Raw genomic sequence first — 27,139 nt, 5'->3', positions numbered from 1 at the left:
TGGGACAACCTACATACACAGAAAAGGATTGGGGGGAAACTAGCCCAAGCACCTCACAAAACTAGTGGAACTAACACACAAACAAAACATTTCTCAAATTATAGTTTGATATTCTCTGTCTGGTCTCTGCAGGCTGGTCGAAGCAAAAATTCCACGAACACATTTCACGCACATATTTGTGGATGAGGCCGGACAGGCACTGGAGACTGAAGGTCTAATTCCCATAGCAGGTATCCACACTCTCACATATTCTGGATCTAACTTATCCTGCTTGTTTTTGCGTTTACAACTTCCTTTGTGTCATTTGTGGATCCAAGGGCTGCTAAATCCAGATTCTGGTCTGCTTACTTTGGCTGGGGACCCTCAGCAGCTTGGACCCATTGTCAGATCACCTATAGCCCGGAAACACGGCATGGGTATGCATGCGTACTCACAGAGACACACACGTGCCTTATTCTAAAAACATAATTTTGTCAGTTTGTTGAATTCTGTGGTTTGATGGGACTGTACATGTGAAAATATAATAAATGTGTTTAATAAATGATCTGACCACAGGAGTGTCACTTCTGGAGCGTTTGATGAATGATTTCAAGCAGTATCAAAAGCAGGAGCATAGGGTCAACCCCTGCTTTATGACCAAACTGCTGCGCAACTACAGGTGCGATGGTGTAAGATGTTATGAAAAGCATTCTGCTTTATTGTCTTTGACTCATCTTCTAATCTGTTCCATCTGGTCTTTTCAGGTCCCATCCTGACATCCTTAGGATTCCTAACGATCTCTTTTATGAAAAAGAGCTCCTGCCCTGTGCTGATGAAATCTCACGTAACTCCTACTGCAGCTGGAAACACCTCCCAAAAAAGGTGATTTTCACTTTGCACCTGGCCTAACACAAGTGTTCTGGGCCGGACCTGTCCTACGACACCAAACAAGCTTTTAAAGAATGTAAACAAAGATGTTAATAAGTCATCCTGAAAATTTCCCTACACATAAAGTCTGAAGGTCCTTTTGCATAAGTAATACTTAAACAAAAATTTTGTTACGCTTGTAAAATATGTCCACCTCCTATCCTAGTTGGTCATACTTCAATTCCAGGTGTGTGCATCAGACTCCCTGTCTCCTCAGACAAAATCATCCTCGTCCACCCAGCTATAAAAGGAAGCTGGTTTTGACTGGAGAAGTAACCTGTGATGGTTCATCCAGTACTTTACAAGACTCTGGATAGATGTCATTTTTGGGCCTGTACAGGATTTCTCACAAAATATCTACTTGATTTTCTGATTTATTTTCCAATGCAACCTAATATATACTCACCGGCCATTTTAAAAGGTACACCTGGCGAGTACCTTGTACTGGAGTATAAGTCCCAGGCTTTTCTTTGGGGGGGGCATTGTTTGTTGTTTTTTAACTATTTTGGGAGGTCCTTTGACTTATTTTCCAATGCAACTTAATATATACTCACCGGCTGATTTAAAAGGTACACCTGGCGAGTACCTTGTTGGACCCAGTTTTGCCTTCAGAACTGCCTTACTTCTTCATGGCATAGATTCAACAAGGTGTTGGAAACATTCCCCAGAGATGTTGGTCCATATTGACATGATGGCATCACACAGTCACCCATTCAACCAAGTTGCCCATTCTCCTTTGACCTCTGAAATCAACAAGGCATTTTCGTCCACATACAGTAGTGTTCAGAATAATAGTAGTGCTATGTGACTAAAAAGATTAATCCAGGTTTTGAGTATATTTCTTATTGTTACATGGGAAACAAGGTACCAGTAGATTCAGTATTCTCACAAATCCAACAAGACCAAGCATTCATGATATGCACACTCTTAAGGCTATGACATTGGGCTATTAGTAAAAAAAAAAAGTAGAAAAGGGGGTGTTCACAAAAGTTGACAAAAGTTGATGAGCTTTACGGAGTCGTGGCTGGAGGTGCAGCAGTTAGTGTACAGGGAGAAGAGCAGAGGGGAAAGGACACAGCCCTGTGGAGATCCTGTGCTGAGAGCCCGAGTGTTCGAGACATCCTTTCCCAGCCTCACACGCTGACTCCGGTCCGTCAGGAAGTCTGTGATCCACCTGCAGGTGGAGTTGGGCACGTGGAGCAGAGAAAGCTTGTCCTGGAGCAAAGCCGGAAGGATGGTGTTGAATGCAGAGCTGAAGTCCACAAACATGATCCTAGCGTAGGTTCCTGGGGAGTCCAGGTGCTGCAGGATGGAGTGCAGGGCCAGGTTTATGGCGTCATCTACAGACCTGTTGGCTCTGTAGGCAAACTGCAGGGGGTCCAGGAGGGGGTCGGTGATGGACTTCAGGTGGGATAAAACCAGGCGTTTGAAGGTCTTCATGACTACAGACATGAGAGCCACAGGCCTGTAGTCATTAAGTCCAGTGACGCGTGGTTTCTTGGGGCCTGGAACTATAATGGAGGACTTGAAACAGACTGGAACATGGTATGACTCCAGGGAGGTGTTGAAGATCCCCGTGAAGACTGGGGCCAGCTCATCAGCACAGTGTCTCAGGGTGGCAGGAGAGACACGGTCTGGGCCCGGGGCCTTACGTGGATTCAGCCTTTTGAAATGTCTTCTCACGTCCTCCTCTTGGACCGAGAGGGCAACGGGGGGAGGGGGGAGGGCAGCGGTGAGAGGGGGGAGATCCGGAGTGTTTGAATATCCAGTTGTGTGGGGGTGGGGAGGTGTGAGTCCATGTCTTCAAAACGTGAATAGAAGACGTTCAGGTCGTTGGCCAGCTTGAGGTCGTCAATAGAACGAGGTGCTTTGGGCTTGTAGTTGGTGATCTCTTTCAACCCCCTCCACACAGAGGCCGAGTCATTGGCAGAGAACCTTTGCTGCAGACGTGAACTGTACATGGATTTAGCATTTGCCACCTCCTTGCTAAATCTGTACTTTGCACATCAATAGCTGTCTCTGTCTCCTTCTCTGAAAGCCACCTCTTTCTGCTGACGGAGCTGCTGGAGTTTAGGTGTGAACCAGGGCTTGTCATTGTTATATCTCACCCTGGTGCGCTGTGGGATAATGCTGTCTTCACAGAAATGAATATATGACGTCACAGTGTCCGTGTAGTCATCTAGACTGTCTGTTGAAGCCTCAAACATATCCCAATCCGTCGTGGCCAAGCACGCGCGTAGCTCCTCTACAGCTTCATTGCTCCACACTTTAGATGTCCTCACAACAGGTTCACAGAGTTTTAGTCTCTGTCTGTATGCGGGGATCAAGTGGACCATCACGTGGTCTGAGAGTCCCAAAGCTGCACGGGCCACCGCGCGGTAGGCGCCACTCACTGTCGTGTAACAATGATCTAACGTGCTCCCTTCTCTGGTCGGGCATTTAACAAACTGTTTGTATTTTGGTAATTCCTGACTGAGATTCCCTTTGTTAAAATCGCCGAGAATTATAACAAGAGAGTCCGGAAAGTCTCTGTCCACGCTCATAATCTGATCCGCGAGCGCGCGCTCGGCCTCGGTGGAATATACACGGAGCAAAGTATGAAAGAGTTAAACTCACGTGGAGAGTAAAACGGTCTGCAGTTTATGAGGAGATATTCCAGAGAGGGAGAGCAGTGTTGGGAGATCACAGTCACATAGGAGCACCAGGCATTGTTGATATAGAAGCAGAGTCCTCCACCTCTTGTTTTTCTGCACGGAGGAGTTGGAATCCCTGTAGTTGGAGTGCGCAGTCCGGTGTCTGTGCATTTAACCACGTCTCCGTGAAGCACAGTACACAAGATGAGGAGAAATCTCTATTCTTCTTCATCAGCAGTGCCAGCTCATCCATCTTGTTGTGGAGTGAGCGGACGTTGGAGAGAAATATCCCAGGTAGGGGCGTGCGCGTGCCCCTTCGTCTGAGGCGCACGAGAGCTCCAGCTCGTTTTCCCTTCCGCCAGCGTCTCACTCTTTTGGCCAAAAAGTGAACCAGTTCAGCTGCAGGCACTAAAAAAACTGGCGTAATGTCCGTGGGTGTTGATGATTTGATGTTTAGAAGCTCCTCGCGGGTGTAGGAGCACGATGACACACGATTTACGCACAAAAACAGACAAAACAGGGAGCACCAGAATACCAGGGCGCCTTCACGTGGCGCCATCTTGGAAGGGTTGGGAAAAAAAAAATATGGGCATTTTTCTCCTACTATGGTGTTGGGCCTATATATCACATACCAGGTATCATGGATCAGTTTGGATATGTCAAAATACTTGAAGAGGTCATGTTGCCTTATGCTGAAGAGGACATGCCCTTGAAATGGGTGTTTCAACAAGACAATGACCCCAAGCACACTAGTAAACGAGCAAAATCTTGGTTCCAAACCAACAAAATGAATGCCTCGCAGATGTGAAGAAATCATGAAAAACTGTGGTTATACAACTAAATACTAGTTTAGTGATTCACAGGATTGCTAAAAAAGCAGTTTGAACATAATAGTTTTGAGTTTGTAGCATCAACAGCAGATGCTACTATTATTGTGAACACCCCCTTTTCTACTTTTTTTTTTTTTACTAATAGCCCAATTTCATAGCCTTAAGAGTGTGCATATCATGAATGCTTGGTCTTGTTGGATTTGTGAGAATCTACTGAATCTACTGGTACCTTGTTTCCCATGTAACAATAAGAAATATACTCAAAACCTGGATTAATCTTTTTAGTCACATAGCACTGCTAGTATTCTGAACACTACTGTAACTGCCACACACTGGATATCTTCACTTTTCAGACTTTTCTCTGTAAACCCTAGAGATGGCTGTGTGTGAAAATCACATTAGAGCAGCAGTTTCTGAAATACTCAGAGCAGCCCATCTGGCACCAACAACCATGCCGCGTTCAAGGTCACTTAAATCAGCTTTCTTCCCAATTCTGATGGTCAGTTTAAACTTCAGCAAGTCATCTTCACCACGTGTGGATGCCTAAATGCATTGAGTTGCTTCCATATGATTGGCTGATTATTTGTGTTAACTAGCAACTGAACAGGTGTACCTAATAAAGTGTCCAGCGAGTGTACATTACCCATTCACGTATTATAATAATAATAATTAGAAGAAGAAGAAGAAGAACTATATCTGGATTTCCAGGGAAACAAAGCATTAAACAAATTCGAAACATAAGCTTCAGGCATAAAAGAATAAATGCCAATAACAGTGCACAAAACTGATAATACAGATAAAAGGTGTGACTTATGTATGTTTTATTTACTCTTCAAGAGGAATTTTTGTGACAGGTGTGTAACGGGTGTGTGCCTGTCCATGTAATAGTTTACTGCTGACTTGCTGCACTCCCGTTAACCTGTGATAATCTGCGTTGTGTTCCCGGCCGTGCTTCGTGTAGAGGAAGAACGGACCAGACACGGGTTGACACTGGAGGCACTTTTACTGGAGCTCTCGTCTCAGGCTGCACAAATGAAAAGTGATACAAAATCCTGGTCAACATACAATCTCTCCATACACAGTGGTTCATCAGCCCCTCCTCTCACGTAGTGAAACACGGACTGAGCGAATTGTGTATATAATTCACAGTTTTACAACACTAGAAATAAATATATTCTAAAAAAAATAAAATAAAATAAATTAATTACAATAAAATAAAATAGTGCCCAGTGTATAATATATAAAACAACAAAACCGTGTACATTGTGTTGCACATACCTGCACAAATGAAAAGTGATACAAAATCCTGGTCAACATACAATCTCTCCATACACAGTGGTTCATCAGCCCGTTAGCACATGGAAAACACTGCAGCTAGCTTGTTGCATGTGCTCCCAGAAAAACCCCAAAAGATGGTCCACACAGCCACATGTTTCTCAGAACTGCATGTCAACATTGTACCACAGCAGATTCATTCTCCATGCAAATTAAATACATAAATGCTCAAATTACTAATAAATTTGGCAGGAGCATTAAGATACATACCTCCTCTCACGTAGTGAAACACGGACTGAGGAAGGAGCTGCCGCAGCAGTCACGTACACAGTTTCTTAAAGCGACAGTACAGTGCAACACTCAATACATGGAAACCACAACAAAAAGGCCAGAACTCGCCTCTAAACATTAAATGAACATAAAACATAAAGGATTTGGTGAAGTTCACATATATATACACATATATAAAAAAATAAATAAATAAATAAATTCTTTACATCGTTACATTCACCCCTCCTGAAATTCACCAACATCCTGAATGTAGTCTGCACAGGATCCCTGAATATGACGCCTTGTACGTCACAGAATGCTTGGACCCATAAAATTTCAATAGACATGAATGTAAAAACAAAAAACAACCCAGAAAATATATATATATATGTTTCATTCAAGTTTACTATATATATATATATATATATATATATATATATATATATATATATATATATATATAGTAAACTTGAATGAAACAAAATAAAATAGTGTATTTAAGCATCAAAAACTTGTGAACAGTCACCAAACGAACCAAGGGGACTCTTAAAGTAAGGCATCTGAACCACTGACTCAAGCAATCTATTCACAGACTTCACTAGTCTCCCTGCACGGGTTCTAACTTGAGTGCTAGTCCCAGTGCGTGTGTCAGCATCAGTGTGAACTGAAGTCAGAGAGTCAGGGTCAGTAACAAAGTCAGGGTGTGAAACAACTGAGTCAGATAGAGAGTCATTAGTGGAATCAGCAGGGCTGAATGGGACTGGAACTTCAGAAACTGACGGTTCAGAATCAGGTGGAGTGTTCTGTAATGTTCCGGACTCACTCAGCTGCTCGGTCACAGCAGTGTCACTGATGGAATTGTGCAAAAGGGAATCCTCACAGAGTGTTGACTGGTCAGAGACCTCCGACTGATCATGGACATCGTCGGGGATTGGTAAGAAGCTGACATCCAATAAAAGATTTCTGTGTACAACTTTTGTGTGTCCATCCGCATCACAGATTTTGTGAACATGAATGTTGGGGTTCACATCAACCACAGTGTACACTTTGTCTTCCCATTTATCGGCCAACTTTCTTCTACCTCGTTCTCCTTTATTAGCCACCAGAACACGGTCTTCCACTGAGAGGTAAGTTCCCTTGACTCTTTTATTGTACTGTCTGGCTTGATGCTGTTGTTCAGAGGATGTGTGTTTCTGAGCAATCTCCATAGCACCTTTCAGAGAAGACAGCAGAGATGTGACGTAAGAGTCATAGTCAGCGACGTCAGGATCATTCAATACTGGCTTGAACATTACATCAACCGGCAGTCTCGGGACACGACCAAACATTAGGAAAAAAGGTGCATAGCCGGTAGTCTCATGAACAGTTGCGTTATAAGCAAACGTGAGGGTTTGTATTTGTTGAGGCCAACGTTGTTTCTCTTTCAAGGGTAGTGTCCGAAGCATGCTGCCCAAGGTGCGATTAAACCTTTCTGTGCCGCCGTTCCCCATTGGGTGGTACGCTGTAGTGTGAGATTTCGCAATGCCGGCCAATTTGAAGAGTTCTGCCAACAGGTTGCTTTCAAAATTCGTGCCCTGTTCAGAGTGGATTCTCTCGGGAAAACCATAAACACAAAATACATTATCCCAGAGTTTTCTAGCGACCTGCTTAGCTGTTTGATTGGCACAGGGGAACGTATGAGCCAGTTTCGTGAAATGATCAGTGACCACTAAGACATCAACTGACCTCTGCTTGTTGTCCTCTGCTGACCAAAAGTCCATACAGACCAGCTGCATAGGCACGGTACTCTTAATACTTTCAAGTGGGGCTCGAGCTGAAGGTTCAAGGGTTTTCCCAAGCACACATCTCTGACAACATCTGACGTACTCCCGCATATCTCTCTCCAAATCAGGCCAGTAAAAGCGTTGTCTAGCCAATGAAAGAGTACAATCTTGGCCCTGGTGACCGGCCATATCATGAATGCCTGACAAGGCTTTGGCTTTAAGGCTTTGAGGCAGAACGTACTGGAGTCTTTTCTGCTTCGACACAGGGTCCTGTGCTGCCCTGTACAGCACACTGTCATGGACCTCCAACCTGTCCCACTGCTTCAGCAGTCTAAGCATCAGGGGATCAGCACTGCATCTCTCACGTCTGGATGGTCGTTTTCTGGCAATGACAAAAGGCAATATTGTAGCTATAGCAGAATCCTGTTGCTGGCATAACTGGAGTTCTGCGGCAGACAGCATAGGAGGCATATCCAGATCACTCGCAGCTTTCTGCATCTGTTGGGCCAAATGGATTGCCCTGGATTCTGCTCCATTTTTCCATTCACAGTGGGACTTGCAAAGGGCATCAATCTCTGCTGCATTGCACATCACTTGAGGAGAATAGACATGACTTAGGGCTCGGGGTTGGCAACTGACCTTGAAAACATCCTGCACAGACAGCTCGGCAACCTCGTGCGCCTCCTGGACCAGGGTGGAATACGGCTCTGATAGAAGTCTCTGAGCGACGGGCTTAGCGAAGGGATCACAGCTAAGTGCATCTGCGACTACGTTCCCTTTACCCGGCAGGTGTTTGAGGTCGAAGGAGTAGGAAGACAGTTTAGACACCCACCGGATTTCACATGCATCAAGCTTTGGTTTCGTTAGGAGGTACGTGAGCGGGTTGTTATCTGTCCAAACCGTAAAGCTTCGCCCTTTCAGCCAGTGGCTGAACTTATCACAAACACTCCACTTTAGAGCCAAAAGTTCTAGTCTGTGGGCTGGGTACCTCTGCTGTGATGCGCTTAAAGTTTTGCTCGCGAAAGCAACAGGTCTGGCTTTGGTTTCACCCTGGGACACTTGTGAGAGTACTGCACCAAGACCGTCCAGAGATGCATCAGTAGACAAAACAAACGGCTTGTCAAAGTTGGGATGGGCAAGCACGACACACTCCAACAACATGGATTTCAACAGTTCAAAAGCCTTTACACAATCCTCGTTCCAGTCAGCTGAAGTGAGTTTACGAAAGGTACCTTGTGACTTTCTAGTCTTCGCCAACCTCCCTTTTCTCTTCTGACCAGCAGTGAGGGCGAATAAAGGCCTTGCAACAGAAGAACAGTTAGGAATGAAATGTTGGTAATAAAACACCATGCCGAGGAATGACTTGATGCGGCGGACAGAAGGAGTGCACCCATCGTTTTCCATAAGGTCACAGACCTCCATGTTAGTGATGATCTCAACTTTTGAAGGATCCACTGACACACCTCTTCCATCAATGACATGACCAAGGAATCCAACCTGCTCCCGCAGAAAATTACACTTTTTCGGGGCAAGCTTGAGGTTGTATTCTCGAAGTCTTTGGAACACTGTGTGGAGCCTGGACAGAGCCTCATCCTCACTAGGCGCAAAGACAAGAAGGTCATCAAGATAGCAGAGGAGTTTAGAGAAGTTCATGTCTCCAAAAATGCCAATCATCATTCTCATGAAAGATGCAGGGCTATTGCATAGGCCTTGGGGCATGCGGTTGTATTCATGAAGGCCCAGAGGGGTTGTAAATGCAGTGTATTTCTTACCCTCTTCATGCAGTGGAACATTGAAGAAGCCCGAAGTCAGGTCCATTGTGCTGAACAGGCAGTTCCCGCCTACAGCAGCCAGGCAATCAGCCTGATGGGACAGGGGATGGGCATCTTTTAGGGTGCGAGCATTCAACCACCTAAAGTCTGTACAAATGCGTAACCCACCATCTTTCTTCCAAACCATCACCAAAGGCGATGCATACTCGCTGGTCGACTTCCTAATTATTCCTCTTTCCTCCATATCATTGAGAACCTGCCTTAGTTTTTGGTAATGTGCAGGCGGGACTCTTCTGTATGGCAAGCGAAAGGGACGATCATCAGTGAGACGAATGCGGTGAGCATAGCCCTTGACCTCTCCACAGTCCAGTGAATGTCTGGAGAAAATGTCTTGATACTCAATGAGCAACTGTGTGAGACATGACTTATATGGCTCAGAAACCTGACGAGAGCTGATATCAGTGTCTCCAAGACCCAAGTCAACTAGCATTCTGGCCATCTCAGCTGGGTCACAAGGACTGTGGAGGGAACTGCTATCCTGTTCAGGACCACTGTGTTCCTCAGCAGCTACTTGTAAGCCCTGGAAAACATCAAGATCTTCAATTGCAAGACAGGGCAAAACATCAGCCAGTTTGCAGTTTCTTTTAAGTGTGATGGGATGGTCAGAAGGGTTAACAATAGTCATAGGCACCCACCTGTCGCCCCACATTGGTGTAACAAGGCGGCCCACTAAAACACCTCGTGGCATAGCTCTTGAGCTTGTGGGCTCCACAATAACGGTGCTGCCTTGGGACATTGGTGTGTTGGCTGGGAGCCTACCCCAAAAAAGGTGTTCATGTCTGGGTAGCAAGGTGACAGCTTGTGTGAGCTTCACTGTGCCTATTTTGTCAGGAACTGCACCCCCTTTCCAGTGTTCAACATTTGTAAAAATTGACACAAACTGATTGATTTCTGGGTCCAGCTGTAGTCCACATTTGTTTGCAATATTCCAATAGTCCTCACCCCCTTTCAAAACACGGGTGATGTGCTTGATTACATTAGAGCCCAAAATGAGCTTGTCTTGTTGGCCTGGTACGAACAGTGTAGGTACTGTAAAGCGGACACCATACAGATTCATCTCCAAATCATAAAAGCCTTGGGGACATGTTTGAAGGCCACCACAGCCAATCAGCACCACTTTCTCCATAGGTTGCTTTAACTCGGGTAACACACTGGCAGAGCGGAGTTTTTCACACGCACTTTCATTAATGCTACACGCCATCGAGCCAGAATCCAGCATACTTCTGAGATCCACTGCGCCACTGATTAGGGCAGGTGCATAGTATAGCTCGTCAAACGCTTGGATCTCCGAGTACCTTGGACAACAACTCTGGTCCCACTGGATGCGGTAGCACAAGCTTCTCCGTACAGTTCAGCCAGGTCGGACCCGAAGAGGGAATTATCATTTACACCCACACCACCCCTCTCCAGATGTGGGTTGTCTAGTTTAACTGCTGGAGGGCCTAGAGCGATGTTGATTGCCACGGACTGTCCAGTCTTTCTTCCAGTGACCAGGAGACAGACATTTGAGACATCTGTCCTCCCGCTTACAATGGGACAGAGTGGAATGGTCAGGAAGCCCACACACTCTACACACCCTATTGGGGGGATGGGATAACACAGGGTGAGTGAGTGTCGTTGGCACTTGTGTCTGTTGGGCAATCAAACGGTCTAACACACTGACCAAATTTCTCATGCAATCAGCATCAACACTGGCTACCGTTGAAGATGTAGATGGTAAAAACTGCGACTGGGGCCTTACAGTGACAACATTGTACGTACCATCAACCACTGGCAAATGACTCTGGGACTGGATTCTGCAGACTGATGCTTCAGGTTTTAGTAGTCTGTTAGAAGCAGTGCGAGATTTCTTTTCCTGCAGGTGCTCATCCAGCCTCTCTTGGATCTCACAGGCTGTCCACTTCTCTGCAGATTTAAACTTGAGAACATTAGCAAGAGACTGGTCAGGGCAGTGTTTGACGAACATCATACTGACTTCATGACTCGGGTCATCAATACAGTGACCCTGCCTCTCTAAACATTCACTAGCCGCATCCACAGTTTTATTTAGTCTTATCCAGTACTCCATAGCATCCTCTCCTGGTGTAGGCACTGTGTTATAAAAGTCCGCCAGGGGCATGCTTGAGTAGTTTAGGTCACTAAAGTGTTGCTTCAAGATGTCAAATATCACACTCGGTTTAGCAGTATGGTCGAGAGATCTGCTATTGCGTAGTTTAACCTTTACAACATCACCAGCTCTGCCCATAAGCTTTGCCAAGATCTCTTGTGATTGCTCTTGAACTGGAATCGCTCGTTTTCTCAAATATAGTGACATCAGCTTCTCCCATTCATGCACAGAGAACTTATCTGAACCGTCGCCTCTGAAAATGGGAGGTTCCTTCACATCAGAGTGCATGACGAGACTGACATTTGGCATGGACATGTCAGGTGTCTGTACAGCAGAGTCAGTGTTAGAGTTAAGACTATGTGCACCTTTGTCAGATAGTAACTTGGCAGATATAGACTCGCCAATCTTGTCCGCTAATTGTGTGATGAGTAAACCCAAGTCAGCGTTTTGTCCAGTTAGACCAGGCATGTCACGGTCAACATTACGTGTAGAGGTAAGCTGTGGACTGGCTAAGTCAGTGTCACTACGTCCTGGTGTTCTGGTACTAAGGGTCTGATTCTGAAACCCCCTCCCCACACCAAATTGAAACTGATATGGGACACCATCAGCGTCACTGTCCTCATGCTCCACAAAATAAGTTCGACCTTCTGCCATAATTCACTCAACACACATGTAAGAAAAAGATAAAGGCAAGCAAAATATGCCAAAATAAAATAATGGCAAAATTTAACAGCCACAGTAATCAGCACACAAAATGAAAACCAAAATAAATGTACCAAAAGCAGTAACTACAATGAAGTCACTCCTTGAAGAAAAAAATAAATTGCCCTCAGTATAGTCAGAAACCAACGTAGTCCATAAAAAATTTACAGACGACAGTTAAGTTGGATACCTGAGTACCAGAAAGGGCGAGTTACTGCAGCTTTCCACGGCGAACGAACTGACGTCAAACCTTGAATCCGTCCTTGAAAGGTCACGGCACCATTGTAACGGCTGCACTCTGCATTGTGTTGTTATGACTCCACCCATTCGCTCCCCTCGGGACACGAACTCACGATCTCCGGCATGGGAGTCGGACTCTCTAAGCAGAAGGTTAAAACCCAGGGCTCTGGCCTTGTGACCAGAGAATCCTTTTTGAGCTGTTGGGAGTGAGGTTTACTAACTACATCTGCACAGCGACACCTGCTGGCCTCCGTTACACTCACCCCCCTAAACTCACTCCCATCCGGGTACACGGCACTATTGTAGCGGCTGCACTCTGCGTTGTGTTGTTATGACTCTGCCCATTCGCTCCCCTCGGGACACGAACTCACGAGCTCCGGCGTGGGAGTCGGACTCTCTAACCAGAAGGCTAAAACCCAGGGCTCTGGCCTTGTGACCAGAGAATCCTTTTGAGCTGTTGGGAGTGAGGTTTACTAACTACATCTGCACAGCGACACCTGCTGGCCTCCGTTACACTCACCCCCCTAAACTCACTCCCATCCGGGTCACGGCACCATTGTAACGGGTGTGTGCCTGTCCATGTAATAGTTTACTGCTGACTTGCTGCACTCCCGTTAACCTGTGATAATCTGCGTTGTGTTCCCGGCCATGCTTCGTGTAGAGGAAGAACGGACCAGACACGGGTTGACACTGGAGGCACTTTTACTGGAGCTCTCGTCTCAGGCTGCACAAATGAAAAGTGATACAAAATCCTGGTCAACATACAATCTCTCCATACACAGTGGTTCATCAGCCCCTCCTCTCACGTAGTGAAACAGACTGAGCGAATTGTGTATATAATTCACAGTTTTACAACACTAGAAATAAACATATTCTAAAAAAAAAAATAAAATTAATTAATTACAATAAAATAAAATAGTGCCCAGTGTATAATATATAAAACAACAAAACCGTGTACATTGTGTTGCACATACCTGCACAAATGAAAAGTGATACAAAATCCTGGTCAACATACAATCTCTCCATACACAGTGGTTCATCAGCCCCTGTTAGCACATGGAAAACACTGCAGCTAGGTTGTTGCATGTGCTCCCAGAAAAACCCCAAAAGATGGTCCACACAGCCACACGTTTCTCAGAACTGCATGTCAACATTGTACCACAGCAGATTCATTCTCCATGCATATTAAATACATAAATGCTCAAATTACTAATAAATTTGGCAGGAGCATTAAGATACATACCTCCTCTCACGTAGTGAAACACGGACTGAGGAAGGAGCTGCCGCAGCAATCACGTACACAGTTTCTTAAAGCGACAGTACAGTGCAACACTCAATACATGGAAACCACAACAAAAAGGCCGGAACTCGCCTCTAAACATTAAATGAACATAAAACATAAAGGATTTGGTGAAGTTCACATATATATATACATATATATAAAAAAAATAATAATAATAAATTCTTTACATCGTTACAGGTGCAGCTTACATATAGTCAGTGGTGGGCACAGCTAACCAGAAAGTTAGCTTCGATAACCATTAATCAGATAACTGAAAAATGATCTTTTATGATGATAAACCAATAAACGGCTAAAACATGGATCTTTATTACATATAACCGATAACTATTAGTATTGATTTGGATGTGGCCACATCAGATTACACTGTCGGCTTCTGATAAATCAGTTTCACTTTAAGCGCTGCAGGGACTGCTGGGTAAATTCAAGGATCACAAACACAAAGAACACACAAAAAATGAATAAATATATGAGGTCTGTCCATAAAGTATAGGTCCTTTTTATTTTTTTCAAAAACTATATGGATTTCATTCATATGTTTTTACGTCAGACATGCTTGAACCCTCGTGCGCATGCGTGAGTTTTTCCACGCCTGTCGGTGACGTCATTCGCCTGTGAGCACTCCTTGTGGGAGGAGTCGTCCAGCCCCTCGTCGGAATTCCTTTGTCTGAGAAGTTGCTGAGAGACTGGCGCTTTGTTTGATCAAAATTTTTTCTAAACCTGTGAGACACATCGAAGTGGACATGGTTCGAAAAATTAAGCTGGTTTTCAGTGAAAATTTTAACGGCTGATGAGAGATTTTGAGGTGACACTGTCGCTTTAAGGACTTCCCACAGTGCGAGACGTCACTCAGCGCTCTCAGGCGGCGTCATCAGCCTGTTTCAAGCTGAAAACCTCCACATTTCAGGCTCTATTGATCCAGGACGTCGTGAGAGAACAGAGAAGTTTCAGAAGAAGTCGGTTTCAGCATTTTATCCGGATATTCACTGTTAAAGGAGATTTTTTTAATGAAAGACGTGCGGACGGGTCCGCGCGTCGGCTCGCAGCCGCCGCGACGCTCCGCCACAGGAAAAACACCTCTGTTGGAAGCCTTAAGGACAAGTTGGAACATGTCCAGCTGTTAAACAATTTCTCATATACTCACTCCACTGAAAGCCATCAAAAGCCGCCTGGATTTTACAAATGGTTATCAACACGGAGGTGTTTTTCCTGTGCCGCCGCACCGCGCCGGCTGCGTCCCGACGCGCGGACCCGTCCGCACGTCTTTCATTAAAAAAATCTCCTTTAACAGTGGAATATCCGGATAAAATGCTGAAACCGACTTCTTCTGAAACTTCTCTGTTCTCTCACGACGTCCTGGATCAATAGAGCCTGAAATGTGGAGGTTTTCAGCTTGAAACAGGCTGATGACGCCGCCTGAGAGCGCAGCGCGACGTCTCGCACCATGGGAAGTCCTTAAAGCGACAGTGTCACCTCAAAATCTCTCATCAGCCGTTAAGTTTCACTGAAAACCAGCTTAATTTTTCGAACCATGTCCACTTCGATGTGTCTCACAGGTTTAGAAAAAATTTTGATCAAACAAAGCGCCAGTCTCTCAGCAACTTCTCAGACAAAGGAATTCCGACGAGGGGCTGGACGACTCCTCCCACAAGGAGTGCTCACAGGCGAATGACGTCACCGACAGGCGACAGTTCATGCATGTCTGACGTAAAAACATATGAATGAAATCCATATAGTTTTTGAAAAAAATAAAAAGGACCTATACTTTATGGACAGCCCTCGTAAAAGGGCAATTCTACGGTAGCGGAATTACAATCTGAGCTAATCTTTGATGGTTAGATGCCATATGTCCAGATTTTGCTGCTGTTGTAATTCCGTTACCATAGAATTGCCCAAAAATAAAACCCCAAACACTGTCATCATCTTTCTAAAGCAGTAAAACATACTATTAGAAGTCACAGTTTATCTCGGTATTAGATATACCGTCATTTACGAACTAAAAGTGTTATGTGTCGGACGCAGCTCGGAGAACCGACCAGCGTTTGAAGGACCCAGTATGAAATAAGCAGAGCACGGTACAAAGGCTAACTGAATTTAATACATAACAGTGATACAAAAAATAACAAAAGAAAGTGCGGTCTGGCGTGGTGCGCTCCCAGCAGCGCTAACGGTCCGGAGCCAGAAGCTGTTCGGACCCAAGGACCCCGCCGACACCCCCCAGGTGGCCGCAACAAACCGAGTCTGTGAAAGAAGGAACCATTATGTGAGTCCACACTCTACACACAGAGAGAACACTTAAAGGTGTACAAACAGCAAACACTTACTGGCTTGATTACTAATCAGCTTCCCAACCTGCAGGCATGGAACATCCAGTTCACAAAACTCCACTGCAGCGGAAGCCGATACATGACTAACATACAGCTCAATATAAAAAGGTGTGAGGGACACCACATTTACTGACTGTATAAATGTTAGTCACAAAATCTAACGTACCTCAGGAAGTGTGCTGACGAGCGTGAGACCTCACCCCCTCCTCTTTCACAGACCGTGTATCAAACCCTGGACGTTCTCTGCATCCACTGATGATGAGATGGCTCCCGAGACGACGATCTCACCCGTCTGGTCACAAGGTCGAGTCTCTGGCAAATACACACTGTATACTCCAGTCTTAAATGCCACCATGTTCCAATCCATATAGATGCACCACAGCTGTGAGTCCTGACGAGCCGCAGGTGATCAGGGTGAGGTCCTGATAACCTCAGCAACACAGCCACTCAGTCCCAAATGCAAGCCACCTGGAAGGAAAACCAAAAGACAGAAACAAAAAGGCAGCCAGGCCCCCCCAGCCATACAACAAAAAGCTGCTTTTTTCACACGCTTTCAACCCTGCATCTTAAACAACCGAAATACAACCCCTGGCAAAAATTATGGAATCACCGGCCTCGGAGGATGTTCATTCAGTTGTTTAATTTTGTAGAAAAAAAGCAGATCACAGACATGACACAAAACTAAAGTCATTTCAAATGTCAACTTTCTGGCTTTAAGAAACACTATAAGAAATCAAGAAAAAAAGATTGTGGCAGTCAGTAACGGTTACTTTTTTAGACCAAGCAGAGGAAAAAAATATGGAATCACTCAATTCTGAGGAATAAATTATGGAATCACCCTGTAAATTTTCATCCCCAAAACTAACACCTGTATCAAATCAGATCTGCTCGTTGACATTGACCCTATGCCATGACATTGACCCTATGTGTCTTTTTGAAAGGAATGTTTTCACAGTTTTTGCTCTATGGCAAGATGCATTATCATCTTGAAAAATGATTCCATCATCCCCAAACATCCTTTCAATTGTCCAAAATATCAACGTAAATTTGTGCATTTATTGATGATGTAGTGACAGCCATCTCCCCAGTGCCTTTACCTGACATGCAGCCCCATATCATCAATGACTGTGGAAATTTACATGTTCTCTTCAGGCAGTCATCTTTATAAATCTCACTGGAACGGCACCAAAAAAAAGTTCCAGCATCATCACCTTGCCCAATGCAGATTCGAGATTCATCACTGAATATGACTTTCATCCAGTCATCCACAGTCCACGACTGCTTTTCTTTAGCCCAGTGTAACCTTGTTTTTTTCTGTTTAGGTGTTAATGATGGCTTTCGTTTAGCTTTTCTGTGTGTAAATCCCATTTCCTTTAGGCGGTTTCTTACAGACGTTGACTCCAGTTTCCTCCCATTCGTTCCTCATTTGTTTTGTTGTGCATTTTTCGATTTTTGAGACATATTGCTTTAAGTTTTCTGTCTTGATGCTTTGATGTCTTCCTTGGTCTACCAGTATGTTTGCCTTTAACAACCTTCCCATGTTGTTTGTATTTGGTCCAGAGTTTAGACACAGCTGACTGTGAACAACCAACATCTTTTGCAACATTGCGTGATGATTTACCCTCTTTTAAGAGTTTGATAATCCTCTCCTTTGTTTCAATTGACATCTCTCATGTTGGAGCCATGAATCATGTCAGTCCACTTGGTGCAACAGCTCTCCAAGGTGTGATCACTCCTTTTTAGATGCAGACTGAGCAGATCTGATATGATGCAGGTGTTAGTTTTGGAGTTGAAAATTTACAGGGTGATTCCATAATTTATTCCTCAGAATTGAGTGAGTCCATATTTTTTTCCTCTGCTTGGTCTAAAAATGTAACCGTTACTGACTGCCACAATTTTTTTTCTTGATTTCTTATAGTGTTTCTTAAAGCCAGAAAGTTGCCATTTGAAATGACTTTAGTTTTGTGTCATGTCTGTGATCTGCTTTTTTTCTACAAAATTAAACAACTGAATGAACATCCTCCGAGGCTGGTGATTCCATAATTTTTGCCAGGGGTTGTACATCCATTAATGTATTGATTGGCAGAGTAAAATACACGTAGTAAATATAAATTCTTACCTGTTAGTTTCAGTGGGATTCATCTGAATAAATAATCCACATAAAGCATCCTTTTTTAAAAAAAATCCAAAACAGTGGCTAAACATGAAGAAAAGTCCCTCCCTCTGTACACACAGCTGCGCCATGAGAGCTCCTCTCCCCCACAGAGTCTTGGCAATTAAATTACAGCCACAAAGAAATAAAATAAAATAATGTTAAAATTATTCTGTTTTGTTTTTGTCAAGTGGAAAAGTCACTGTCACGTCCAAAGTGAACTTGAACTACACTACCCACAATGCTCCCTGTATTGACCGGCCAATCACGTTTTGCGCTTAATGATGATGTCATTAGCAAGCGACATGCAGCCAGTCTGCTACAAACACACAACAAATGGACTAAAATTTTTGATTTTAGGGTTTACAAACGTTTTCGACCATTAAAGTTTACCAGCAAAAAAAATGTTAGTGGATTGAAAGTTATCTGAACTAAATTTATCGGAAGATAATTGGTCCAATGATGGTTTTAAAACTTATCTGAAAAGCTAATCTGATAGCAAAAACATTAGCTTTGATAATTATCTGCTATCAGATTAGCTGAACTGTGCCCACCATGGCATAGTCCAGAAAAAAACAGTAGTTTATCTGGTCTACAGTGAGTGACATGTAAAAGTTTGGACCCCTTGACTTGGACATATTTTAATTTTTTATGGTATCCCACTGAAAAACATGAATTCACATTGCTCAATATCACATTTTCTAAAATTATGCCTTTTAAATTTCAGTATAAACAATTCTCTCTAGTTTTTGGTGGTTTCCCTTTTGCCTCAGGGCAGTCAAGTTTTACAGCATATGGTCATTCTAATGTAACTCCAGATACACTGTACATCATGAAGAGAGTACATATGGCCTTGAACCAGTGACCTTCTGTTTAGGAGGTAAGCCCACAAACCACTTGCTTCATGTTGCCTCTGCAGTGTTTTAAAATTACTTCCTATATATAGACCTTATACACAGATTATCTTCTGTGAAACGGTTCATCAGCTGAATAGACTGAGACAATGTTGATCTTGTCAGAGAAGGCACCATGACTGGGAATCAAACACAAACTTGTTGACAACCCAGCTCATTATCCAACTGACCACTGAGCGACCTGCTCTTGTTGCTCTATGACATGAGATAAATTAAATACAAAATATCAAAGCCATACCAACAACTTTCACAATTTTGGGCACCCCTTTAATGTAAAATTTGCAACATTGTTCTGCAGTCTGCACCATTGTGTGCTGTGTTAAATGGGGCCTCATGACACCACCAATTGATTTGTGCCCTCCTGTGTTAGAAGTGTTAATAAAGCATGAGTGAGTGAACTAGGATTGCTGTATTTTCACTCATGAATGGGCAACACGGTGGCTTAGATTTTAGTGCTGGTGCCTCACAGTGAGAACATCTTGGGTTTGCTTACCACTTGGTCCTGTTGCATGTTCTCCATGGTCTTTAAGTGGTTTTCCTTTGGGTGCATCAGCTTCCTCCCTAGACATGCAGGTTCACTGAATTGAAAACTTTAAATTGACCATAGGTGTGAATGTGTTATCTGTAATGGACTGGCGGCTTGTATAGGATGAACCCTACCTCTTGGAGATAGACCCATAACTGAAATCAGTGAGTTTATAAAATTAAACATTCATAAAGAATAAAATAACTAAAAGTTGTGTTATTTAGAGGTCTTGTTCCTTCTTTGGATTTCTGGACATTGTTTTTTTTTCACCATAAAACACTACTAATAAATCCTAAATTAGCAATTACGTATATTGGTAGTATTATTTATGTGAAATAATTTTAGGCCTCTTTACGACTCAGAAAGCTAAGCCTTTAAAATGCAGACACTGATTCACAGTGTAGAAATAAATTACAATATACCAATGAGAACAGAAGTCTAATGCCGCGTTCACACCGGGCGCGACGCGAGCGACTGCAGCCACAGCTTGCCATGTAATCCCTATGTAAGGACGCGCTTTGGCGCCAAACCGCGCAGCGCGCCGCGATGGACGCGAGTGAAGCGATTTTGAGCGTTTTGCGTGTTTGTGGCACGATATTGCGTCGCGTCACGTTGCCCTCCTCCCCAAGTTCAAAAATCTGAACTTTTTTGTCTCGTCGCGCCGCGATGACCAATCAGGGACTGAATATGTAGTGACGTGGAGATGTCTGGAGTTTGACTGAAGATGTGAACAGGTCCTGTATCTGGTAGCAGCCTGTGAGCAGGACTTATGTCTCTTTTGTCCTTTATTTCATAATCATGACAGAGTTTTTGGAGCGAACAGCAGCACCACAGCTGCAGGGAGTGGAGGTTTTTTTTTTTTTTTTTTCTTTTACGTGTGCGCGCTCGTGCAAATCGTCCTGGAGATTATTTTACTTATTAACTACACAGCTGTATAATAAAGCAAATGGTGACTGGTTTCTAAACACAATTATGACAGTTTTTGGTGCGAGCAGCAGCCCTACTTGCAGCAGCGGGAGTGGAGCTTTTTCCTTTTCTTTTTCTTTTACGTGCGCGTGCATGCGCGCGAATCCTCCTGGAGATTGTTTTACTTATTAACTACACAGCTGTATAATAAAGCAAATGGTGACTGGTTTCTAAACACAATTATGACAGAGTTTTTTGGGGGAAGAGCCAGCTGCAGCAAGCAGCGGAGTTTCTTTCTTTTTGTTTTTTTTTATTATTTACATATGCGCATGCGAACGGGACAGTTGATCCTCAAACTGGGTCCCGCAGAGGTGGAATGACCGCTGAAAGCGGCCGTCACCCAGACACAGCTCCTGGAGCAAATAATGATACTCTCTGTATTGGGAGCTTTCCACAGCAACTCGCTCCATGTGATCAAGGTCCGTCATGTTAGCTTGACTGACAACCGGAGCTGGCGAGCGGAATGGAAGCTCCTCCTATTTGATGACGCACCGGGGCGAATTTTCGCAGCAAAAGTCCACCCAAGCAGAGCGACACACCGGGCGAAGGAGGCGCGTCCGTCGCCTGGCGACCCATGCGAATTTGTAGCGTCAGATTGCGTCCGGTGTGAACGCGGCTTAAGTCTGTCTGCAGTTTCAAATCATGAACTGTATGTTTCACGATGTAAATTGCATCCGAAAAGTATTCACAGTGCTTCACTTTTTCCACATTTTTTATGCTACAGCCTTATTCCAAAATGGATGAAATTCATTTTTTCCCCTCAAAATTCTACTCACAACACCCCATAATAACATGAAAAAAGGTTTTTGAAATTACAAATTTATTAAAAAATAAAAAACTAAGAAATTACATGTACGTAAGTATTCACACCTTTTGCTCAATACCTTGTTGATGCACCTTTGGCAGCAATTACAGTCTCAAGTCTTCTTGAATATGATGCCACAAGCTTGGTGCACCTATCTTTGGACAGTTTTGTCCATTCCTCTTTGCAGCACCTCTCAAGCTCCATCAAGTTGGATGGGGAGCTTCAGTGCACAGCCATTTTCAGATCTCTCCAGAGATTTTCAATCAGAGTCAGGTCTGGGCTCTGGCTGGGCCACTCAAGGACATTCACAGAGTTGTCCTGAAGCCACTCCTTCGGTATCTTGGCTGTGTGCTTAAGGTCATTCTCCTGCTGAAAGATGAACCATTGCCCCAGTCTGAGGTCAAGAGTGCTCTGGAGCAGGTTTTCATCCAGGATGTCTCTGTACATTGCTGCATTAATCTTTCCCTCAATCCTGACTAGTCTCCCAGTTCCTGCCACCGAAAAACATCCCCACAGCATGATGCTGCCACCACCATGCTTCACTGTAGGGATGGTGCCTGGTTTCCTCTAAACATGACACCTGGCAATCACGCCAAAGATTTCAATCTTTGTCTCATCAGACCAGAGGATTTTGTTTCTCATGGCCTGAGAGTCCTTTTGGCAAACTCCAGGTGGGCTGCCGTGAGCCTTTTACTGAGGAGTGTCTTCTGTTTGGCCACTCTGCTATACAGGCCTGATAGGTGGGTCACTGCAGAGATGGTTGTCCTTCAGGAAGGATCTCCTCTCTCCACAGAGGAATGCTGGAGCTCTGACAGGGTGACCATCAGGTTCTTGGTCACCTCCATGACTAAAGGCCCTTCTCCCCCAATTGCTTTAGATGTGCGGCCAACTCTAAGAAGAGTCCTGGTGGATCTGAACTTCTTCCATTTACAAATGACGGAGGACACTGTGCTCATTTGGACCTTCAAAGCAGCACAAATGTTTCTATACCCTTCCTCAGATTTGTGCCTCCAGACAATCCTATCTCTGAGGTCTACAGACAATTCTTGTGATTTTATGCTTGGTTTGTACTCTGAGATGCACTGTCAACTGTGGGACCTTATATGTAGACAGGTGTGTGCCTTTCCAATTCATGTCCAATCAATTGAATTTACCTCAGGTGGACTCCAATTAAGCTGTCGAAACACTTTAAGGATGATCAGTGGAAACAGGATGCACCTGAGCTCAATTTTGAGCTTCACGGAATTGAATGTGAATTCTTATTTTTTATTATTTTTAATAAATTTGCAAAATGTTTGCATTGTCATTATGGGGTTTTGTGTGTAGAATTTTGAGGAAAAAAAGAATTTCATCTATTTTGGAATAAGGCTGGAACATAACAGAATATGGAAAAAGTGAAGTGCTGTGAATGATTTCCAGATGCACTGTAACAGGCTAAACTTTGCCATTTAAATTCTAGGATTTATTACATGAAATACTGTGCATTTGTGTCGCACTTTCCAGCTAGTGCAGATGCTGAAAATAGTTCTACAACATTGCCAAAGCACTCAACTGCACACAACTTAGGGATCAAGGTTCAAGCTCACCAACTTAACCTACTATCACTTCCCCAACGTATTTTGCAAGCATGATACAATGACAGAGTTTTCAACACCTTAAACATTGTGCCTCAGGGCTTTCCAGTGATCTTCCATGAGGTGGTGGGTCTTACAAAACGTGAGAGCAGCTCTCCATCATTATTCAACGGTAGTGAAGTGGAGATTCTGATGGATTACCTTAAGGTTCTTCTGCAGCCTGAGAGCGTGCCAAAAATCTCACCCGAAGACATAGGCATCATTGCCCCTTACAGGAAACAGGTCAGAAATAATTTCCAAAATGTGGGTAAACATTCTTTCTATCCGGAATCGAGTGCACAGCTGTTTTTCTCTGTGGTGTAGGTGGAGAAAATCCAGCAAGCACTGAAAAATGTGGGTAAAGTTCTCAAAGTGTCAGGAAAAGAAGCACTGCAGGTAAAAGAATATTTTCCAGTGTTGCAAGTTAATCGTGAATCACGTCATGTTTATGCTAACAATTTAGAAGCAGCTTATTTAGTGTACAAATATTTGTATATAAGGTTGGCACGGTGGAGGAGTTCCAGGGTCAAGAGAGGAGCGTGATCATGGTGTCCACCGTTCAGAGCAGCCACGAATCCATCGAGACAGGCAAAAAGTTCAACCTCGGCTTTGTCAACAATAAAAAGGTACACAACATCAACCACATGCACAGATTTCTACATTATGAAGTTTCTGACAGAGTCTGTTCAACCAGAGGTTCAACGTGGCCATCACCCGAGCTAAAGCTCTGCTGATTGTGGTGGGAAACCCCAAGGTTCTGGAGTCTGATCCCACCTGGAAATGGTAGGTGATAAATTGTTCATTCTGCAGGCGTACAGCTTCAATTTCAGATTATTCATATTCACACCTCTCACAATCTCCCCTGCAGCTTCATTCAGTACTGCAAAGACAAAGGAGGCTACACTTCCCTCGTCACACAAGAGTAGCAGCATCAGTTTGTTGCCCTCGATGAGCATACTGAGCCTCAAGGTGATTTTCATTTGGGCTACCTTCCAAATGAACATTTTTTGAAACCTGATTATAAAGTTTGTTCACTTATTGTTATGTTCCACCACAATTCAGGAAATAAAATTTGATGAGTAATGCTTATAAGTCAATACAAATATCAACATTTGATATTTACACCACAGGTTTAGTTTTAGATGAGCTAATTGGACTGTAAGGTTGTTTGGTCCATATATTTGATTACTAAAAAGGTTGAATTTATTTGGATAGATACATACATATTTTTTAACCCCCTAGGGGAAATTTAGGTATCTTGTGGCTCACAGGTACAGATAAAAAATAGCAGATAAAAAACAACAGCAACCAAGCATTAAAAGTTAAAAAGTAAGCAAATGATGATAATATATTTATATTGTATTGCAATACAATGTTTTTCTTAGCAGTACATGGGAGAGACTTGATACACCATAGGTTTCCTCTATGGGGTACATGAGTAACCTAGATTTTCGGGTTTTTTGGTGCATATATCATTGTGAAATTATGAAGAAAAGTAATTTCTCTTTCAAATATTGTAGCTCATTAACAATACATGACAGAAACTTCATACCTCCACCAGAAGCCCTGAGGTTTAGATGGGCAGACCCAATTTTAGGGCCCCTTCACACATAGTGCGAATGCGTACACCTCAGGGCAATTTACGGTGGTAGAGCTTGTATGAGCACACCACGAAACATTGCGCTGACGGGAAGGCGTGCACGATGCCAGTGCGACAGTTCGTGCATGCGACGGTGTCTTTCGAGCAGGAACACAGTGCGAGCAGCTGCAGCTGTTGTGGGGGGAGCTGCAGCTGCTGGCACTGTGTTCCATGGGACGAGGTGCACCACATCGTGCCACTGATCTGGAGGAAAATAAAATAAAAACCAGCTGTATAATTAGTGAATATCACTGGATTGATAGAAATAATACATAAAAGGAGACACAATACAGAAGCCTGCAGTTAAATAACCCTGGTTAAATAAATTTTAAAAAATGCCACTCATGGGATTTGAACCTGCACACTCGGATTACCAGGCGGAAACTTTACCACTGCGCTACAATCATTGCTTTGTAACAGGAGCGTGAAATGGCTAAAATCAACAAGCAGATAAACGCATTTTCTAAAAAAAGAAAAAAAGCACTGTGATAACTGACCAAACGGTGTTTGGTTTGGTGTTTCTGCTGATGAGTGACTGAAAGTGGCGTATTTGTCATACTGTTGGGTTGTTCTGGTCCTGTGGTGCGCCGCTCACAGCCCACACACCCCGACACACATGCCCTGTCAGACGTCACATTCATGCATGTCCAAATAAACTGTCAATGGTCCGTTCCACACAAGCACGTGTCCATCAAAACACGGGACGTGTGCTGTAGCTGTAATGTCCAGAACTGGAGATGTCTCAACAGGTGTTGGCAGCCAGCCATGCCCCCTGTCCTGTCAGTGCACAGAACAAGATGTCACTCTGTGATCAGATGAAAGATGCCTCGCCTGCAGGGGGAAGGGTGCATGCGAAACACACGCATAGATTTGTTGTGGGGTGAGGTGACACTCTGGCACGCCACATGTGCAACTTCACACTCGTGGGGCACTTAGACAAATTTCACATCCAGCTTGACAGTAATTGTCTGCAGACTGTTGTCGTGTTAATAGTACGAATGGCCACACATATTCTAGGTGCCATGCGAGCGGTGTTAGATGTTCGTGTGTGTCACCTGGAATTTGGCTGGCACCTGCCGCGAGAGGGATCGATGGGCTTGCACAGCTCACACTCTGTCTTTTAGCCGCTAGTGTGCGCAAATAGTTGTAGCAACAGGTGTACGAGGCAGCTACGATTTCACACATTTTGCACATAATTCCTGTTTCATGAGCACGTTATGCGCAAATCGACCAAATTCGCACTATGTGTGAAGGGGCCCTTAAGGTTGTTTCATGCATATCTCTGAATATTGCAGGGGATGAAGTGATGTTTCTTGTGGAAACAGTAGATTGATATTATGGGAGATGCTTGATTGTTACAAAGGTTCCCATTGGCAAAAGGATGAGCTGATTGCATTTCAATTCTCCTTGTTGTCTCCTGTGTAGTTCCAGTGGTGACCACAGAGAGTGTGCTTTAGCAGCACCTTCACCCAGAGCAGAGAAAGGAGCCTTGAGGAACAGAGCTGAAACACAAGCATATAAAAGAGTTATTTTAAAATAATGGTTTCATTGGATATGTGAAAGATTTTTACATTTGTGCTCAGTTTTTTTGCTCCCCATTACCCGTCGGAGGGACATAGAAAAGCTGTCAATCCCAAATGCTGTACTCCCAAAAACATTTCATAGATTTGAGACATGTTTATCACATTTGCAGCAGGGATGTATCCGTTGGTGGTCTAGGTCAGGTTCAATGATGAGTGACCTTGACCAAATATTGAAGGTCACAGAGTCAAAACTAGTCTCAAACTCTGTACTCCCCTGGAGGTTGTCATAATTGAGACTTTTAACCAAATTTGCATTAGGGATGCATATCATGAAGGTCAAGGCCAAGTTTGATGATGAGTGACCTTGACCAAATATTGAAGGTCACAGAGCCAAATGTTTTCTATATTATTTTTCTATTGTGTTTTCTATATTCTGCTTTGTGTATTTTTATGAATTTTTGCAACTCAAAGAAGTGTATAAGAATTTCAATGTACTTGTACTTAAATGTACTTGTGCGTATGGCAAATAAATTTAACATGACTTAGACACAAATAGTACCTAATTGCCTTAATGTAATCTTCCTAGTAAATTCTTGGAAACTAGTCTCCACAGTGATTAGTACAATACAGTCTGAAGTTTCCTTGTTCCACTCTTATGATCATGACAAGACTGCATGAAACTATTGCCCAATCACAAATAAGTATGGAACTACACATATTTCTGTGCCAAAATCACTTTTTTAAAAGTAGCTCAGAGTGGTGTATCAGCAACACCTCAGCTATGCCAAAGAGATGGGTACCTTTGCAATCACCTTG

General features: G+C 43.7%; 1 protein-coding gene across 5 annotated transcripts in view; it reads left to right on the top strand.

Moving 5' to 3' along the window:
• Positions 1–26,886, top strand: part of LOC117512414 (putative helicase mov-10-B.2) — a 79,982-nt gene extending 53,096 nt beyond the window's left edge. For 3 of the 5 annotated variants that reach the window (XM_034172468.1, XM_034172467.1, XM_034172466.1), the window contains 10 exons: positions 133–230; positions 318–416; positions 556–658; positions 744–861; positions 23,222–23,404; positions 23,486–23,557; positions 23,662–23,787; positions 23,856–23,944; positions 24,030–24,130; positions 26,226–26,886. In XM_034172468.1, the coding sequence (XP_034028359.1) occupies positions 133–230; positions 318–416; positions 556–658; positions 744–861; positions 23,222–23,404; positions 23,486–23,557; positions 23,662–23,787; positions 23,856–23,944; positions 24,030–24,087 (946 nt within the window). In that variant the 3' untranslated portion in view covers positions 24,088–24,130; positions 26,226–26,886. The remainder of the gene's footprint in view (positions 1–132; positions 231–317; positions 417–555; positions 659–743; positions 862–23,221; positions 23,405–23,485; positions 23,558–23,661; positions 23,788–23,855; positions 23,945–24,029; positions 24,131–26,225) is intronic. The other 2 variants (XM_034172470.1, XM_034172469.1) reach the window with 1 other exon arrangement.
• Positions 26,887–27,139: the final 253 nt, after the last annotated feature.

The sequence above is a fragment of the Thalassophryne amazonica genome, chromosome 6 (genome assembly GCF_902500255.1).
Source record: "Thalassophryne amazonica chromosome 6, fThaAma1.1, whole genome shotgun sequence".
NCBI classification, from domain to species: Eukaryota; Metazoa; Chordata; class Actinopteri; order Batrachoidiformes; family Batrachoididae; genus Thalassophryne; species Thalassophryne amazonica.
Note: the sequence above shows the minus strand (reverse complement) of the source record. Positions and strands in the feature narration are given on the sequence as shown.